At 42.6% G+C, this 20,663-nt stretch overlaps 1 protein-coding gene across 1 annotated transcript; it reads left to right on the top strand.

Annotated features, from left to right (window-relative positions):
- The first annotated feature begins 9,021 nt into the window (after positions 1-9,021).
- LOC109621276 (GTP-binding nuclear protein Ran) lies at positions 9,022-18,955 on the top strand. Its single transcript, XM_062854403.1, has 3 exons — positions 9,022-9,184; positions 10,124-10,638; positions 17,665-18,955. The coding sequence occupies exons 2-3, from the start codon at positions 10,210-10,212 to the stop codon at positions 17,878-17,880; spliced, it is 645 nt and encodes a 214-aa protein (XP_062710387.1). The 5' UTR covers positions 9,022-9,184; positions 10,124-10,209; the 3' UTR covers positions 17,881-18,955.
- Positions 18,956-20,663: the final 1,708 nt, after the last annotated feature.

Here is a 20,663-nt window from a genome sequence, read left to right as displayed (position 1 = left end):
GCACGAACTTCACACTCTTCATGTCAATCTTCACCGGGTTTCCGGAACCGTCTACACCCGTAATCACTCCACTGCCCTCTTCGAGGATCTTCGTCTTTTGACCGTCCGCGAGCGTGATCCACCCGCCGGAGAATTCACTCAGCGTATCGAAAAAGTCACGATTGTTGGTCATATGGGCACTGGCCCCACTGTCAATGACCCACGCCGACGACCGAACACTTTCAGAACCGGTGAACGCAACACTTCTTCCTTCGCTCTGGGCGGCTTTCGCTTTGGGAGCTTCTTTTTCCCCAACACTTTCTCCCTTCTGCGCCTTGAACTTTCGGCAATCGCGCCGCAGGTGACCCGGACGCTTGCAAAAGTGGCACACGCGAGACTCTTTCGGTTTGTTATCGATCGACCGCATTGCCTTCTCCGATTTCGAACCGGAACCACCACCGTCGCGCTCCAATCGTCGATGATATTCATCCGTCAGTTTGGATTTGACGATATCCAACGAGATATCATCATCTTCACGGCTATCAAGAGCCGACACAATGCCATCAAACGACGGGGGCAAACTTCTCAACAGCATACACACTTTAGTATCCTTGTCCAGCTCGGTACCGGCCGCGTCTAACCGATCGAACAGTTCGTCCATCTCGCGTAAATGTTCCTCCAAATTACCGCGCTCGGGGAGGTTAACCGCACACAACTTTTTCAATAAAGAAACTCGTACCGAACGCGTCGTCTTTTGGTGGAACGATTTCAACGCGCGGAACACTTCGTGGGCACTCGCACAGTTTTTAATAAGCGACAGCTGGCTGTCTTCAAGCAGCAGCACCAAAGTGGCTTTCGCTTTCCGATCGGCGGTTTTCCACTCATCGTCCTGGTCTTCAGCCTCCGGGACGGCTTCACTCACAACAGTCCACAAATCTTCACGTTGCAGCAGCATCTCGATGCGCACCTTCCACGTACCCCAATTTGTGCCATTCAGCTTGGCAAAAGCAAATCGGGAATCAGCCATCTTGGCGAGCACTGTACCACTGTCCCGTTATTCCACACTCGCGACGCTTATCGAGAACAAAAGCTTTTTTCACCAAAGCCACCGGCGGCTCCGCATTCAGCAGCAGCATCGCACCGACACACACACAAACGCCGTCGAACTTTCGCGATACTCCGTCACTTTCCGACCGGACTATTTCCTCCGTGATTTCTCAAATCCGTCTGCTTCCTGGGACCATTACCTGACGACGATACGACCAGGCGGAGTAGCACAGCAGAATCAGCGAAGCGGCAGTTCGGATTTGCACGGGAAATAAAACACGCGAGCTAACTGGTAAACGTTATACCTAATTCGGGAGAGAAAAAGATAATTACAACCGTACGCGGGAAATGTGGTTTTGGAATGAGGGACAAATGTCAAACGTACCTGGGGGTACACAAATGCTTTTCTTGTAGTGGTACTCACGGGGGGTGCTCGAATGCACCGCAGGGTTGCCAGGAGGTAATCATCGTTCCTCAACACGTTTACCGCCTCGGCTATATGGGCCCTTGTGCGTCGTATGGTCCACTGCACGAATTTATGCTTGCCTGCTTGCTCTCACAGGAAATTTGACGTTTAAGCGGTGCCGACACCACTCAAACGTCAAATTTCGTGCGAGAGTAAGCAGGCCAGTAGAAATTCGTGCAGTAATCCATTAGGCGCAAGATCGTCAATACGTGTATGGTCCACTGCACGAATTTATTCTGGCCTGCTTATGTCGTTTTCGTTTTTACGGTGGTGCTACACCGGTGAAGCACTTTTGCACCGAAAATGTTCGTTTTTGATTTTCGTGCTGCACCGGTGTAGCACTTTTTCTGCACCGCTCACGATAGTGCACACTGAAAGACGGCTTGCAGTTGAAATTACTATTCTGAGGGTCAATTTAAATACACAACGCCACTAAATTTGTGCAGACTGAGTTTCGTTTCATTTCAACAGATAAATGTTTTCAATTTTATCATGGACCCGATTTTCAATTAAAAAAAGTATCTGGATGGCAACCGGATTCGAACCAAGAACCATGAGATCATCAGGCTCGCACGCTACCACTAGACTATCGAACCGGTTGATGCGAGAACAAAGAAAACGCACACAAGAAGCACTCAGAAAATCGGGAGTGTAGCAGGTGTACACCGCGTCCGCCAATCAGCGTTTGCGAAGTTGTCAATATTTTGGTTTTTATACACGCACACGAATGCAACTACACCAAAAACTTTCGTTTTTTCAGCGAAAAGTGTAGCACAAAACGGTGTAGCATCGCCGCAAAAACGAAAACGACATTACTCTCACTAAAAATTTGACATTTGAGAGGTGTCGACACCGCTCAAACGTCAAATTTCGTGTGAGAGTAAGCAGGCCAGAATAAATTCGTGCAGTAATCCATAGGGAAATTGGGGTTTTAAATTAAGAAAAATACAGTTATGTTCCGATTTTATCACGCCTTCCGCCCATCAGTCCTTTATTTTTCATTAATTTACTGTTACATTTGAGAACAAGTGTTTCCCCTCTTCTTGAAGATTAATGTTGAAGGCGTGTTTTGCAACGTTAAAAATATTGATAATGCGTATAGATTTTGAAAAATATTTTAACGAATTTTTGAAAAGGGGCGTGATAAAATCGGAACAATACTGTATATTGATTTTTCGATTTTATACGAAAGAGCACCTTTTTCTGAGCGACTATGATTTTTTTCAGATTTTTAGAACCTTATGCCTGGTTTACATGGAGCAAGTGACTTGAGTCAAGTCAATGGAAAATGCCCAATTGAATGCGAATTGAACGTGTAAACACCACTGTTCATCTCAGTTGAGCAACTGACTTGACTTGAACGAAAGTTGAACATGTTCAACTTTTTTGTTCAAGTCAAACGAAATCATCTCACTTGCCCCGTCTGAACACGCGATGCATGTGAGTTGAATTCAAGTCATCTGTCAAATCGGCATCAACATTTCAAAAGGGCGTAACTGCTTTTACAACCAATTACTTCTCACAGAGCTGTGCATCGTATATCATTTATCTTACGCAATTCACATCCATTAAACGAAAAAGGAGGATTTTATCTTTCTATTTGTGCTAGTGGATTGCTCGGGAGGGATGAGATACGGTCCACGCTTTATGAGAAGGCATTGGTTGCAAAAGCAGTTACGCCCTTTGGAATGTTTGTGCCGAAATGAAGTGAATTCAATTCAGTTTGCTTACGAACCGCACGAGTTGAAGAATGTAAACACTTGCTTCGATTGAGATGCATTCAAGAGCATGCAAGTGGACACCCAAGTCATTTGCTCAGTCTAATGCCTGGTTTAGATGGTGCAAGTGACTTGATTCAAGTCAATGGAACGCGAATAGAACGTGTAAACACCACCGCTCAACTCACTTGATCAACTGACTTGACTTGAACGAAAGTTGAACATGTTGAACTTTTTCATTCAAGTCAAACGAAATCATCTCACTTACCTCGTCTAAACCCGCGATTCATGTGAGTTGAATTCAAGTCATCTGTCAAATGAGATGAATTCAATCCAGTATGCTTACGCACCGCACGAATTGAACAATGTAAACACTTCGTTCAACTTAAATGCTTTCAAGAGCATTCAGGTGGACGTTCAAGTCGTTTGTTCAGTCTAAACACATCATTCAATTGGATTGAGCACATTTGAGAAATTTGCAAGTGAAATGCTCGTTTCAGTTGATCAATGTAAACCAGGCTTAAATACGTCATTCCATTGGATTGAACATGGTTGAGTAGTTTGCAACTCACATGCTCGTTTCAATTGAACAGACAAAACCAGGCATTATTTTGGTACTTAAAATCCATTTCAAAGATTTTTTTTGAAATCACCTTTTGACAGCTGCGCAACTGTTTGACAGCTCTGTAGTATACTTCATTTTTTCAAATTCTAAAGTCGATAATAAAATAAACTTTGAAACACGCGTCCATTTTACGAAACCAAATTCAACTTTGCAACGCGCGTCCGTTCGTCAGAAACATCGCCAACAGAATGAGGGAAGAATCATTCGCATGCCTTCCAAACCCAATTCAAAATCTATCGCTGCTTTGCTCATACACACTGTCCTCATGCTAACCGACACCTCAATTTAAATCGCGTGGTCATCGAAAGCAAAGCAAGCGCACGCATACAACTCGGCACAATCATCATAATCATCAATGCATACCGCAGCCATTCTAGTACTGTCTGCAAACACGCTCAAAAGATTTCAATCAACGATACCTCATTCACTACAAGCTCCACCCAGTACAAACTGCGACAAGGGGTGATTCGACAAATCGCTCCCATACAAACTTCAAATTGATTTTTAAATAGGTTCCCGGGCTCCGAAATTCATGAAAATTTGGATTTCGGCTCAGTTTGACATGCAGATTCAGAATATCGAATTATCTCAACACCGTTAAAGAAGCCAATAGGAGGCAATCAGTGAAGTACTAGATTGAAAGTAGTGAGCTGGATTTTTGTATGGTGAGATGATCAATTCTCCTTTTCTACAATGAAATGGTGCAAACAGCGTGGGTATTATGATTTCTTGACTAATTTTATGCTATTTGAGCAAAAGTTTGGGTAACTGTGTTGTTGAAGTTGCAAGAAATAAATAATACAACAACAAAGTTACCCAATTTTTTGCTCAAACAGCATCAAATTAGCCAAGAACTCATATAACCCACGCTGTTTTCACCAATTCATTGCAGAAATGAAGAATTGAACATCTCACCATACAAAAATCCAGCTCACTACTTTCAATCTAGTACTTCACTGATTGCCTCCTATTGCGTGACAGATTGGGGAGGGGGGTCTAGAAATCCAATAGAGGTAATAAACTATAGAGGGAGAATGTCGCTGGCGTCGCCGTCGCAACATCTCTTGCTGGTGAAGATAGGGAGGGATATAAGTGTCAGAGCGAAAAAGCACAGACAAACAGACGTAACACTCTTCAAAAAAGGCACCGGGCAAAAGTTTTTGAGGAATTTCCTTTAAGAGTTACGTCTGTTTGTCTGTGGAAAAAGTATGCAGTTTGACAGATAGATACCCGAGATGTTTGCGAACGAAAACAAAGGGAACAGCAGCGACATTCGTCCTCTATAGTTTATTAACTCTATTAGAAATCCCGAAAAACCATGGACGTAATTTTTGAATCTTCCCTTGACAACAATGCCAATAGAGTTAATAAACTATAGAGGACGAATGTCGCTGCTGTTCCCTTTGTTCTCGTTCGCAAACATCTCGGGTATCTATCTGTCAAACTGCATACTTTTTCGCTCTGACACTTATATCCCTCCCTATCTTCACCAGCAAGAGATGTTGCGACGGCGACGCCAGCGACATTCTCCCTCTATAGTTTATTACCTCTATTACAATGCCTGTCAGTGCACTGAAAGGCGGCTTGCAGTAATGACAAGCATAAAGATGTTTTTAAATTTACCATGGCAAAACATGATCATCGACCCACCAACGCTTCTTGTGTGCGTTTCTTGGTGCGTTTTGTTTCTTCTCACATCAACCGGTTCGATAGCCGAGTGGTAGCGTGCGAGCCTGGTGATGTCAAGGTTCATGGTTTGAATCCGGTTGCCAACAGAAACTTTTTTTAATTGAAAATCGAGTCCATGGTAAAATTGAAAACAAACAAACAAACAAACAAATTCTGTTGAATTGAAACGAAACTCAGTCTGCACAAATTTAGTGGCGTTGTGTATTTACACGAAAAGAAAAATCCTTATTAAATGTATAAAAAAATGTTATACATTTTTGCCATTTCGTTTTCCTATAATAATCCGTATGACAGAATTTTATATATAACATAAGAAAGAAGAAATAAAAAGTATAAGTTTTGCCTTATACAATCAATGAGTAATACTAATGATTGATATATGATTTCTAATACCATGTATGTGAAACAACTAATGAAATCTATTACCATTTATTTTGAATCTGCCTTCTACTTTTTCTTCTTCTACTTAACATGCTCAAGAAAAAACATTATTTTTTTGGAGGTAATTAATTTATTTGCCATTTTTAGGGGGTTTGCACCTAGGTTTGCACTGCACGTGCATCTAAACTTGCACCATTATTCATGTAGAACTAAGAGGAATCTTTTGGCTTGATCTTGAGCGGATGTATTCCAGCGGTTGCCAGCGGTAAGTTGGCGACTCGACGACGTGACGCATTTGCAGTAGCCGAACCGTAAGGCCAAGTCGTTCCGCTTGCGGCGTCGTTTACAAGGTCACAACTAAAAATAGAACATTTAACGTTAACAACTCATTCTAGCAAATACACGAATGTTCTTACCCGCCCCCCCGTCTTCGCGAATTTCTTCATCTTTCGAGGACATCGCGTCAACAACAGCGCTGGTCGCCGGTGCCTCGGTCGGTGCTCCCTGAAATCAACTTGGTCCGCTTCCTCGCCCGCTTCTTACGGGTCTTCTCTGTTGGAAATAAAAACACAGGCGAGGCTTTGTTCTCCAAACCCAGGCACTGACTGATATCGCTACCAGCTCAGTGCCTCTCCTTTATTCAATCTAGGTATAACATATTTACAATTTATTTCCATTTACCTACCAGTTGATACCTAGCTCTCCACTGAGCTGTGTGATGCACCTCCAAGGATGTACCTACCATTCAACACTCCTCCTCATCACACACTCTCAGATCCGACGCGTCCCAAGCTTCACCTGGCCACGTACTCCTCCAGCCTACCGAGCTCCTCCTTAGTAACCGAGCTACCAGACTCCTCCTGGCTCCAAGCAGACTCTGCTACCAGGCCCTGGCTCCAAGCTACGTCTGCTACTAAAGAGGCTATCAAGCTCCTCCTGGCTCAATGCGTCTTCCGCCCCGAGTACCTTCCGCCATCCAGCTCCAGCGTCCATCGATCAGCCAGCACCCTCTGCCTCTTGGTTCCAGCGCAGGGTTTCGGTTTCGGGTTTCGGTCTCCTGAAATAAATTACTATGGTTATGTAGCTGCGACAAAATAATAATAAAAAACTGATTACCTGATAAATCTTGTTAATCAAAGGTATTAAATTAATATTTAAATAAACTGTGAGTACGGTTTCAATTCACTCCAGGATTCACTCTTATTATTTGCAAGATTATTTATGAAACTTCCAGCAGTAAACAAGCGCTCGATTGGCGGGAAAAATCAAACTGCAAACTTATTCAAAGTATAAGCTTAACCTTATACATTTTGACCATTAACCAAAATACATGAAAAGTATAAGTTTTGCTTATGGCAATGTTGTGTCATCATAATACATAATACCTATTAGGTGAATTTATTATTTATTAAGTATAAGTTTTGCTTATGGCAATGTTGTGTCATCATAATACATAATACCTATTAGGTGAATTTAGGTTTGTTGTTATAGATTGCAAAAGGCGATTGTAATGGATTTAATCATTGAAATATTTTACGTATAAATTGACCCTCAGAATAGTAATAGGGTCCTAAAATGGAAAATATTTTCCCGGTTTTGCTGCATAACACGAAGGAGCATGCTTTTCTGATCTCAATGGTAATTTTTCCGAGTTTAAACAATGACAGAATAGTTAATAAACTCGAAAATAAAATAATGATGAGCAGGTCTTGTTTGACATTCGAGGTCAACCTTGACGTAACGAAAGCGAAACGGCGGGTTGCAAAAGACATCACATTGGCTCACTTTTGACAACAAAAGTTCCTGTTTGACATACACGGTAAACAAAATTTACCCTAAATTGAGTGGTAAACAAGGAGCGTTGCAAAAATTATTAAAATCTTTGAAAATATATTTTATGGGTTTTACCTAATAGGAATACTTAAAAAATGAGTAAACATGTCGTTTTAATCAATGCTCGATCGAATTGGGTTCTTCAAGGGTATCCAGATTATTGCATAATCGGAATCTCCGTCCTAAAATTAGTCGAAATCCAAAATTTCATCATTTTTGGTGACCGGGAACTATTTTTAAAATGCATTTAAAGTTTGTTTGGAGAAAATTTTTTGGTCGGGATGAACTGTCACTTTATCGATTGAACTGTCATTCTATCCACGGAAATTAAAACTGTTTTGTTTATTTAACCATCAAAACAAAGGAATTGGAACGCAATAAAATCACCTAATACTAAGAAAAATGAGCTCTTTCGATTAGGCTAAAGAAAATGGCAATATTTAATTCACTAAACAACCCAATTATGCAGAAATTGAGATAGGCCTTTAGGAGCCTATTTCCACGGCAAGCCGCCGTTCAGTGTGGGTTGGCGAACAACAATGTTTCTGGCCAAAAAGCCCCTCGGCCGTCAAGAGGCAGCATCAATCGACATCTGTCACCGGCATTTTCCAGGGCTGCCAACCACGTCGCACTTCCGATCCAACGACCGACGATCGGCGACTGGACTGGCGCGGGGTCGACTCTCCCGCCAACCGAAAGTCGCACTCACACATCGCCACGAGAGTGCGGGTTTTATGGCCGATAACATTTCAAAGGGACGTAATTTTGTTTGTGTACAATATTCTCAGAGCAGTGTTGTGAGGTGAAACACAGGTATTTCTGGTATTTCAAAATCACCATCAATGAGAATGCAGAAATATAGGGCCCATATAGCCGAGGCGGTAAACGCACGGGTATTCAGCATGACCATGCTGAGGGTGACGGGTTCGATTCCCGGTCGGTCCAGGATCTTTTCGTAAAGGAAATTTCCTTGACTTCCTTGGGCATAGAGTATCTTCGTGCCTGCCACACGATATATGCATGCAAAATGGTCATTGGCAGAGGAAGCTCTCAGTTAATAACTGTGGAAGTGCTCATAGAACACTAAGCTGAGAAGCAGGCTTTGTCCCAGTGAGGACGTTACGCCAACAAGAGGAGAGGAGAGGAGAATGCAGAAATCTGTAATATGAATCGATTGAATACAACCAGAACTAAAACCTGAACTACTTGTTTAACAAACTGGTTTACGTCCTTTTGTACTGTTGGTACCGGGCGGGTGTCTGTCCTCTCTCCCGCGAATCGTCCGTTTTTGCTTTGAATGTGTGCGTCGCGCACGTTCTCTCTCTCTCTCCCGTGTCGTGCTTGTCGCGGTTTTCCGTTCAGCCCGGAGCAGTCCGCTTTTCGCATTTCGACCGTCTGCTCATTCATCGCAGTGCTCGTGTGTGTTTCCGAAGGAATTTTTCCGCTGTAAGTGACTGGTGAGGCGGTGTGAAAATTGTGACTTTTCCTGCTGGGAAAGTAACGGTGATTTTGGGCTGATTTCGTGATTGTTCGGTGGGTTTGGGTGTGCTTGTGGTGATTTCAGTGGAATTTCCGCGGTGCGGATGTTGGTTCCGATGGGAATGCGGATTTTCGTGAATGTGCTGCGCGCGGTGTGGATTTTTTCGGCTGCTCATGGACGGACGGTGTGTGAATCAGCTTTGGATGTACGGACGGAGAGAGCGAGTGCGAGAGAGGGATGACGTTCAGTGAGGGCAACAAAGTGGGGTTACAAAATTTCGAACAACCGGTGAAAACGGAGTAGCGGTAACGGATCAAAAGCGCGCCTTTCTCGACGGCTTGTGCGTTGGAGTGAGTTGTGGACAGTGGCGTAGTGCTGGGTGATTCTGCTGGTGCCGGGAAGACGGTCAGACGGATTTTTTTTTCTGGATTGGAGGAAGAGAGGTTCGCTTGTGCTTGTATTGATTTTCCGTGTGTCATCCGAGGTCGCGGTCAAATTTTCAGATTAGTGCAGGAATTTTCTATCTAGCGGAAAGGTCATCTCAAGAGGCCGACAAACAGCTGCAGCCTCGATGTTAAAGGGTTCTCCACAGTGATTGCAGCAGTTGCAGGGAGAAGAAGGAAGGGAAATTGCTTCTGGGGTGACGTCAAAAATTGTGATGGAAGAGTGCGAGCGTTTTTTGAAGGAAGTTTCTCGACTCGTCGCCGCAGTCGCAGCAGGAAAGGCTTGCTGTGTGTTAGCGTTTGGTCGTGTGCGTTCGAGTGTCATCTTGATAGCTATTTAACGTCAGATTGGAGTTTGCTCTTTGCTAGAATTCGCCCCGGTTTCTGTGCTTTTTTGGGGAGAACTGCTCACTGTCTTTCTTTGAATTCCCCGTTCTAATCGTGGACATCTTGTCGTTTTAGATACGAGAGGAGCCGACCTGAGGTGATAGCAACTGCAGAAGTGAATTCCTAGCACCGCATCTCAGCGAAATCAACACACAGACACAATGGCCGAGGGTGATATGCCAACGTTCAAGTGCGTCCTGGTCGGCGACGGTGGTACCGGAAAGACCACCTTCGTCAAGCGGCACATGACCGGTGAGTTCGAGAAGAAGTACGTGGCGACGCTCGGAGTGGAAGTGCATCCGCTGGTGTTCCACACGAACCGCGGTGCGATCCGGTTCAACGTCTGGGACACGGCCGGCCAGGAAAAGTTCGGCGGACTGCGAGACGGGTACTACATTCAGGGTCAGTGCGCCATCATCATGTTCGATGTCACGTCCCGAGTCACCTACAAGAACGTCCCCAACTGGCACAGGGATTTGGTGCGGGTGTGCGAAAATATCCCGATCGTGCTGTGCGGCAACAAAGTCGACATCAAGGACCGCAAAGTGAAAGCCAAGGCCATCGTATTCCACCGGAAGAAGAACCTCCAGGTGAGTGTTATTGTAACTGTTTGTCCGATTTGGCCAATGCGTACCCTTGACTTGGTTATGACCTACAATTCATAATCGAGGGGCTAATGTGCGCTAAATTATATCTTAATGATAATGACGATCTTGCAGTTTCCTAGATTTTACCCTTTAGCTAAACGGTTTAGTTGTGGCAAAGTGAGATTGCACAGTTTATTCTATCTACACTCATAGATTATACAAAAACAATCCTGTGAAACAGTTTGATCTAATACGCATCTTAATATCTGTGGCTTGAGTTGGATCTTAGAGGAGATACAAAAAAACGAGACACTGGGACATTCAATCTAATTAATAATAACAGTTGTTTGTGAAGTTAAGTTTATTAATACCACTTGAAGATCTAGCAGTTGATATATGTGCAAAACTATCAGCACCACTATTTGTCACGTCCGTAGGAACTCACTGACCTGCTGCTAGTTGCGTATGACCCCGAGCAAAAAATCTCTTCAGACACTCGGCACTTTCACCTTTCTGGATGCAACCTCGCTGAACTAGAACACGTTTGTGATGGTCGATTTTCTTCGCTGGACACATGTGACCCATCCGTCCCCAAAGGGTTAAGCATATCGTTTGTAGTTTTTTTTAAATTATCATGATCGTCTTATGTTACTCCAGAGCTTCCTGACCCTGACTAATGTTTCTTGTCAGCAATTCTTCTCTGCATATCGCTATTTGTCATAGACACAAGGATGTTAACCCTTATGTGGCCGACAGGGTACCCGGGTACCCAGCACCCATTTAAATCCAATCCAATCCAACGCTACCGAAAGATTATCGCCCCATTAGTGTCCTTCCTGCAATTTCAAAAATCCTGGAGACAATTTTGTTGAATCAAATTACCGGCTATCTGGATAGCCCAGGCAATCGTCTGTTGGCTAGTCATCAATCTGGTTACAGAAGGGGTTTCGGAACGACGACGGCTCTTGCGAAGGTGACTCATGACGTCTACACTTCTACAGCAACCTCGACAATGACAGATGTACAGCTATGGTTCTGGTAGACTTTTCGCTGGCGTTCAATTGCGTCAATCATCGTCTACTCAAGACCAAGCTGAGTGAAGAGTTCAGGTTCTCGGGAAACGCTTGTAGACTGATCTCATCATTTCTCGAAGAAAGGCAGCAATCCGTTCGCCACGAAAACGTGACATCAACTGTGAGGGAAGTCATCGATGGCACTCCGCAAGGGTCCTGCCTCAGTGCGCTTTTATTCAGCCTCTAAATTAACAGCTTGCCCACCGTGCTGAAGTGCAACTATCAGTTGTACGCCGACGACCTGCAGATGTACGTTTCAGGACCAATAGCCGAAATAGATGAACTCATCAGCAAAATAAACGACGACCTCGATGCAATCACACGTTGGGCAACTAGAAACTATCTGCACCCGAACCCAAAGAAGACCCAGGCCATCATCTTCAGTAAAACTGGGACGGTTGTACCGAGGACGGATATTGTTTTTAGCGGAGAAACTGTACCTCTGTCCGACAAAGTCGTCAATCTTGGCATCGTAATGGACAGTAATATGACCTGGACCCAACAAGTAAACAGCGTGACACAGAAGGCGTTCAACATCTTGAGAACATTCCGTCGGTTCTCGCCGGTTCTCTCCATTGCTACACGGCGGAAGCTTGTCCAGGCCGTGATCATGCCGGTTTTCACCTATGGGGACATAGTGTACCATCTCGGACTCTCTCAAGCACTGAAAGAACAGCTTCACCGTTGTTTCAAATCTGCGGTGCGGTTCGTTTATGGTCTTCGACGCCGGGAAACAACAGCCACGGTTAGGAACAGTATTCTCGGGCATGATTTGCCCACTAACTACCATATTCGAACTTGCTGCTTCATGCGACAGGGGTACGACGGCAGCCTCCCGGAATACATCCAGGACCATCTGTTGCGTGGACAGCAGCAACGAACCAGGACGTTTGTTGTTCCAAGACACACGACAACGACCAAGAAAAGTGCGTTGATTGCCGGAGTTTCACTCTGGAATAGACTACCACTAGACGTAAAGCAGAAGCCAACCATCACAGCCTTCAAAAATGCAGTCAGAAGCTCAGACCGATACTAGATGCAGCTGTATTCTAAATATTGATTAGTCTTTTTCCTTAATTTCACTTCAAATTTGTTTATGTTACTTTTGATTCTAGTTAAACTAGACTCTAGTTTGTTAGTTTTATTTTGTTCCTCAACAATGTTTCCTATGCCAGAATCCTTGACCTCATGTAAAGTAACAACTAAAAGGTTATCGTTTACAATAAAACAACAAATTACAAAAATTACAATTACAACAAGTAATCAGGACCGTTCAAGGGTCGCTGGAAAGGTAATCACGTGGACTTTGATTATAGACATTCAAAATGACTAATTATTGAGTACCGGTTCCGGAAATCCGGAACATCCGAAATATTAGTTTTCATCATTGCTATGTGCTCTAAAAAACCACAAATGTATTCCCTTTATGCATTCTATTGCATTACACTGAAGTTTTTTTTACGCGGTTTTTTTTACGCGGTCCGTCCTAAAAAAACCGCGTTATTTCAAGACCCGTCGTAAAAAAAATCCGCGTTTTTTCAAAAACACGCGTAAAATAGTCAGCACCACATCTAACATGACTTGACTTTTTTACGACATTTTTTGAAATAACGCGGTTTTTTTTACGACGGGTCTTGAAATAACGCGTTTTTTTTTTACGCGGGACCATTACCGTCGTAAAAAAAACTCAGTGTATTTCTTTAACCTAAAAAAAGAAACACAAACAAAAACCAGTTCCATCAGGAATTGTCCTAAGAGTTCCACCTCTAATTCTTCTGGGGTTTCTACCAAGAATCTTTCTAACAGAAAGTTCTTTAGTAGATCTCTAGAGTTTTGTTCAGTAGTCTCTCAGGATATTTCTTCGGGTGGTCGTCCGAAAATTCCTTCAAGAGTTCCTTCGGATTTTTGCCATAAATTTTCTATAAGTTCCGAAGGAGATCGACCTGACAATTCCTTTAATAGATTCTCCGGGAAACTGCTAGATAAATGCTCCGCGGAAATGTCAGATGATTTATTGATGAACCCCTCAAGGAAGGTTACCCGGATTCACTCCTGCAAAATATCTCGGTGCATCTTCTGGAGAAATTCCTGGTGAAGCTTTTGGAGTAATTCTCAGTATAACTTTTGTTTCTAAAGCACGTAATTGTTTTATAATCAATTCCTTGATCACAAAGAATCAAATCACAGATTGGTTTCTCACACTTTGCACTTCAAGCGTGAAACACAATATGAGGTCAGCTGCTAAATGTCTACTTATGCTGTAAAACAGTTTCTCTGGTGACCATAGCCTGGAAAGATCGAGATCATCTTTGATCTTTGAACGAACTTTGGTCTGGCTTGCATAATAAATTGGCCTACGAATTTATTTTCTTGGCTCCAACGTTTGGAGCCCAATTCGTAATCTTCACAGTCGAAAATCGCAAGACAAGATCGAGATCATCATTTGTTCATTTTTATACCAGAACATTACAAATTATAAATGTAAATATACAATACATGTGAATGATTAAAATTTAGCTGTCGAAGCCTACATTTATTGTAAAAATCTGAGAACAAACAATATGGATTTCTCCGGTGGCCACTCCGGTGAACAAATATGACTATTCATTAGAGGCCCCTATAAACATAGCGTGCCTGCCACACGATATACATACGTAAAATAATGATTGGCAGAGTAAATATTAGTAGAAATGCTCATAAAACACTTGAGCTGAGAAGCAGATTTTTTTCCAGTAGGGATGTTACGCCAAGAAGAAGAAGAAGATGACTATCAATCTCTTTGAGTATCACAAGAACAACAGATATGAAAATCCACGAAGGTTGCACCATGTGGCGCCGGGTTTTGGAGCGAAAACTATACGAAGTTCATTGTCGTTACCCAATTGACCACCTTCCGGAGTCCCTGTAACCCGTTCCGCATTGACCAGACCTGCCCAGAACCCGTCAAAAATGTTCGTAAACAATATGTGTCTCATTTCAGTGAAGCATGCAGAGAAGTAATGCAATAGAATGCATAAAGGGAATACATTTGTGGTTTTTTAGAGCACATAGAAATGATGAAAACTAATATTTCGGATGTTCCGGATTTCCGGAACCGGTTCTCAATAATTAGTCAATTTGAATGTCTATAATCAAAGTCCACGTGAATACCTTTCCAGTGACCCTTGAACGGTCCTGATTACTTGTTTGGTTGCAAAGTTATAGATAGCCAAATTAGGGTCTCAAAAGCGGCATTTTTCAGTTGAAGAAGGTTCCCGGTGGCCACAGTGGCCGAATCAGGATTTCTCCGGTGGTTTTGAAAACTAGACTTGTGCCCCTTTCATTTGAGCCAAAATCCAAATCCAATCCAAAATCGGTCAAGCCACTGATTTTTGCGAGCTGTCCAAAGTTTGGGGTCAAAAATGACCCCAGGGTCTTATTTGTAACTTTTTTTTAGGGATTAAGGAAGGTTAAATTCAATCTAGAACTTCTAGCTGTCAAAGCAACTCCTGAGCACGTCGCAAATATTTCTCGCGCTCAGTATCATACGGGCGTATCTACAATGATCGATTTCTCTTCATCGATTGGTTAATAACTTGGCCGCAAATCATTTTTGGTTGTTTTTGTTGTTTTAGATCTTAGTCCTAGTCGTCCTGCACCGAAATACACCGATAGATGGGTCTGTGTCATTTGGCTTAAAGTCATTTGGCATAAGATCATTTGACATAAGGTGTAGACGAGGATATGATAAACATGTCTGTTAGGAAAACCCCGGTCCTTTAACCAAAATTTATCCAATAATAACAAAAGCTGAAATTCCCTAAAAAAACAAAACGAAATTAACCGGCAATAAAACTGATCCTTCAAATTAGACGTAACAAGGATCCGCCCGTACCGGCTCTCTTTTGTAACAGTCTTCAATCCTTCCGATCACGTGACGCCAGCCCGGGTAAATTGCAAGACAAAAATGAAATACGGGATAACCCAGACCGGCTGAGTCTGACCGGCGCCGGCGGCGTGGTGGCAAACAAAGCAGAATACAACTGATGACCTGAAGCAAGCGTCAAAGCAGGCGGACGCGAAAAACATGCGCGAGACACGTGAACAAAAAAGGGTTTCGCAGGTATTCTGTAGGTAAATTTAGAATTAAGCAATCCCTGTATATAAACGTTATTCTGAATATAGAGAGTTAGTTGCAAATTGAAACTTGTGTGGATCAGTCTTTTTCTTACACCAAAGCAAGACGGTCCAATTATTCAGCTCACATCCGAAAGCTTGTTATTTTCTTCAAGCTTCACTTTAGAATAGCTTCCCGAATGAGAGGAAGAACTGACTAAAGATCGAACTTGAAAAAATATCACTGCCATTTGAGCATACACTATTACAAGTACAGAATATAAGGTCACTTGGCATAACAAAGAAGGGTGCATTTCGATTATGTCAAATGACTTCATGCCAAATGTCCCGCTCCCCCGATAGATCATCCGACTATTGGTCGTATTTCCCGGAACAATCCGCAAAGAAAATCGATGAAAAGAAATCGATCAGTGTAGATACGCCTGTATGATACTAAACGCGAGATTTGATGAGCTATTTTTCGTCGATTTCGATTGTTTTTGTTTTTGCTAAAATTATTTACTTCGAACCATGGTAGTGGACAGTTATATTTCCGATAGTTCTACCCTTCTACTCCGCGTGATAATGGCTGTAGAATTTGTTACAAATAAAAAGGTGCTGAACACTACAAATGCATCGTCTCCCACTTTGGGCGACACATTAGGTGCTGTCCATAAACTACGTAGACTTTTTTTTGGCCATCTCAAACCCACAACCCTCCCCCCCTCTCGTAGACTTTTGTTCATACAAAATTTTCGAAATTTGTCTGGAGCGTAGACTTTGGTCAGAAACCACAACCTCCCCTCCTCCCCCCTCAGAGTCTACGTAGTTTATGGACAGGCCCTTACGAACACCTGTTTGTAGAACCCTACAAATGCTCATTTTATTTTCCGCATCGAGCCCCAGATTTGGGAATACAGTCCCGATTCGTTCGTTGGCGGCTCGTTAGATGGGCTGTCTCGATGGTTGAATGTTCGCTGGTTGGGGCCAAACCCAACCAAAAAGCACTGTCAATCTCAAAACGAGTTTGGCGTCTGACCGCCGTCGCATCGCAGCTCTCAAAGCACGTTTATTCACACGGAAAATCCAAACTACCTAATATTTGGGTCGGTTTAACTCAAAATTGAGTATATCGAATAAACTCGTTACCCAAAATTAGGTTGTTTTCCCTCTCTGGCTCACCGATGTTGTCAAAAACAAACAGAGATGCATCTACCCAAAGGGGGTCCTTGACCCCAATAAGCCAATTTTGGGTAAAAGTCGGTTTACTCAAAATTGAGTTGAATGAGGGGAATCTTAGGTTGAATTTACCTACTCTTTAGCTGGGGGTAAAGGCAATCTACCTAGCGTGAGTATAATCGATTTACTCAAATTTTGGCTTATTGGGCCGAACTATGGAATTGAGTCAAAACGAACTATTTTGCTATTCGGCAAAATTTTAGATAAAACTACAAGGTTAAATTCATCCATACATTGTTTTTCGATAGCATGCTTCTGAACAGAGATAATAGCAAGTGAATGTAACTCTTTGCAAATGAATGGTCCCATCCCTGTACCGTACAAAACATACATCAAGTCTTCCCCAACAACAAAAAAGCCAACATGTGAAGAACGTATTCCAAACTGAAAAGATGCGTACCCTTGACTTGGTTATGACCTACAATTCATAATCGAGGGGCTAATGTGCGCTAAATTATATCGTAACGATAAAGACGATCTTGCAGTTTCCTAGACTCTATCCTGAAACACGGGATTCAGTTGTGGCAAAGTGAGATTGCACACTCGATCACTCTCCGTTCATCAATTCTCAATCCAAGAAAATTAACATCAACACTAAACCCCTGCTTTCCTCCTCTTTCAGTACTACGACATCTCGGCCAAGTCCAACTACAACTTCGAGAAGCCGTTCCTGTGGTTGGCCCGTAAGCTGGTCGGTGACCCGAATCTGGAATTCGTCGCCATGCCCGCCCTGCTCCCGCCAGAGGTCAAGATGGACAAGGACTGGCAGCAGCAGATCGAGAAGGATTTGCAGGAAGCGCAAGCCACCGCACTGCCCGACGAGGACGAGGATCTGTAAGAAATGGCGGCGGATCTCTTCCGGCCAACTCATCCGCGGGTGTGTGTGTTTCGTGTGCGAAAGTATGTCGTTAAATGTAGTAGCACCTCTTTAACATTTAAGAAAACTAAGAAAAAACAGCCGATTAGTAAGGTAATAAAGATACGTGGAGTAATATTAATGATTATTGGAAATGATGAGATGAGAGCAGTTGAGCTGAACAATTTGTGGGAATTTTAAGTTACTACTTAATTAGGAACTGGAGCGATTGATCGTGTGCGTCTTGCTAATTTCATTGAGTCACAAGAAAGGCAGTGTTTCCATGCAGTACGGAACAATTTGGCGGACTAGCCCTGCAGACAGGAGGCCATGACCGCCTACTGTGCGACAAAAGAAACTTATAGGCTTAAGTAAGTTCACATTCACACACCTACCCATCCAAGCAAGCGGGGTTTCCCCCTCCCGTTATGTTACTTGTACCTTTTTTTGAGTTTTTGTATATTTTTTTACAAAGAGCAGCTACTAACTGCCCTCGAGTTCTTTGTTCTGCTTCAATTGCACATTCGCAGCAATTTATCACTTATTTTTGTTTCCTGAGCAGGCCATTTATTAGGGTGAAATAGAAGCTAATGATTTTTGTACTAAATTGCAAGTAAGATGTTTTTTTTTGCAACAAACAAACTGATGTGAAGCACATGGCAATGTGAAAACAAACCTAATTAATTAATGTAAATTAATTTAATCAAATATATTCTCATCGAAAAATTGTAAAACACTTTCAAGTGCTTGTTTTTTTATTTCGGCAGGAAGAAATTACGATTCCGAGTTTGCTACCCTTTGCACGAAGCTGTATATTTTCGTTGAAAATCCAAACTTGTACACGTTTACATGCTCTAGTTATTTCCCGGAGTGTTTCTTGTCCTTTACCGTAAGAACGTACGGAATCCTAAAACAAATCGGGCGCAGTGAGCTAATTTTTTAAGCTAACTCTACACCGCAGCAAGTCCCCCTCTCTGATTTAGGCGAAACGATATGGTAATCGAGTGTACACACGGTATGAATGAGTTTGAATAAAAATCAATTTCTTTTAAACACACATCGCAAAAGTGGTGAACGTTTGTTAGCGAAAGAAAATGCCCCATTTTGTCCACACCAAGTTATTACCTACTCTAATCATTCTACCGTACGAGAACGTATCTAGAACAACATGCAAAAAGGGCGGAACAGCCGCTCTAGCTTCTGATTCGACTCCCGTTTATCCTCTATGCTTATGACGCTGTATTTGTGCAAACTTTTCTTTTCAATTGATAGGCACGGTAAACGCTAATTGCTACGAAATTCACATCCCAATTAGCATTTTCCCAGCCACTCCTATCCCTACCTGACCGTGGTACCGGTCGGAAACCGCGAGCAACCTTAGGAAAGACCCGGTAACCAATCCCGGAGTGAACTTTCATCGTCTACAAACCTGAGCGTCTATTCTCCAGGAGGAGCTGGCTATGTATGAAAATTCCACAAAGAATTCTATAGGATAAATCCTTGAAGAAGTTCCTGGAGGAGTCCTTGAAGAAATCTCTGAAGCAATTCCTTGGGAAATTCCTCAAGGAATTCCAGAAGAAATCTCTCAAGGAACATCAAGAGAAATTCCAGAAGAAATCTCTAGAAAAAAACCTGGAGAAATTTCTGTGGGAATTCCTGTAGGAACTGCTGGAGGAATCCCCGATAAAATTCTTAGAGGAATCGCTGATGGAATTCGTGAATCCCAGGAGGAAATTTCTGGAGGAATCTCTGAAAAAATTCTAGCAGGAATCCCTGCAGAAATTCCTGGATAAATCCCTAGAGAAAACCAAGATGAACTTCGTGGAAGAATGCCTTAAGAAATTCTTGGAGGAGTTCAAGCAAAAAAATCTAAAGCATCTTATACATGAATCCTCTAATAAACTCCAGTCCAGGAGAATTGGAGCCCCTGACAGAACTTCTACATGAATCCCTGAATAAATTCCTGGCGGAATTGCGCTACAGAAATTTCTGGAAGAATCCCTCAAGATGTTTCAAAAAATCCCTCAAGGAACTCCAGGGGAAATGCCTCTAAGAATTCCTGAAGTAATTTGTGGAAAAATCCTTCAAGGAGTTCCTGGAGGAATTCTTGAAGGATATCTAGGAGGAGTCTCTTAAGGTGGTCCTGTAGAAAACCCTGAAGAAAATTAAGAACAGATCCCAGAAGGCGTTTCTAGAGGATTTCTTAAGGGAGAAATCCATCAAAGATTTTCCGGAAAAATCCTTGAAGAAATGCATAGAGGAATCAAAGATAAAATTCCTAGAAGAATCCCTGAAATAATTCCTAGACAATCCCTAAAGGTGTTCATCAAGAAATCCCTCAAGGAATTCAATAAAAAATCTCACGAAAAAATCGAGGAGAATTCCTGATGAGTTCCTGGAGAAAATCTTGGAAGAGTTTCTGGAGAAATCCACGAAAAGTATCCTGAAGAAAGTACCTGGAGAAACCAAGGAATTCCAGGTGAAACCGCACAAAGAATTCCAGGAGAAATTCCTACAGGAATTTTTGAAGAATTTCTGGAGAAATCTCTGAAGGAGGTCCTGGAAGAGTTCCTTCAGAAATCCTTCAGAAATCCATGGGATCCTGGAGAAAGTCCTGTGGGAATTTGAGAAGAAATTCCTGAAAAAGTTTCTAGAGCAATTCACAGAAAAATTACTTTCCTTACAGATTTTCAAGAAAATCCTTGAAGCAATTTCTGGAGGAATAAAAGAAGAAAAAATCCTGGGGTAATCTCTAAAGGATCTTC

This window comes from Aedes albopictus, chromosome 2, assembly GCF_035046485.1.
Source record: "Aedes albopictus strain Foshan chromosome 2, AalbF5, whole genome shotgun sequence".
Classification (NCBI taxonomy): domain Eukaryota; kingdom Metazoa; phylum Arthropoda; class Insecta; order Diptera; family Culicidae; genus Aedes; species Aedes albopictus.
Note: the sequence above shows the minus strand (reverse complement) of the source record. Positions and strands in the feature narration are given on the sequence as shown.

Bases quoted from the DNA above. Each gene is read 5' to 3' on its own strand.
- LOC109621276 (XM_062854403.1), top strand. From the start codon at position 10,210: ATGGCCGAGGGTGATATGCCAACGTTCAAGTGCGTCCTGGTCGGCGAC. The intron at 10,639-17,664 runs GTGAGTGTTATT...CTCCTCTTTCAG, and splicing joins ACCGGAAGAAGAACCTCCAG to TACTACGACATCTCGGCCAA.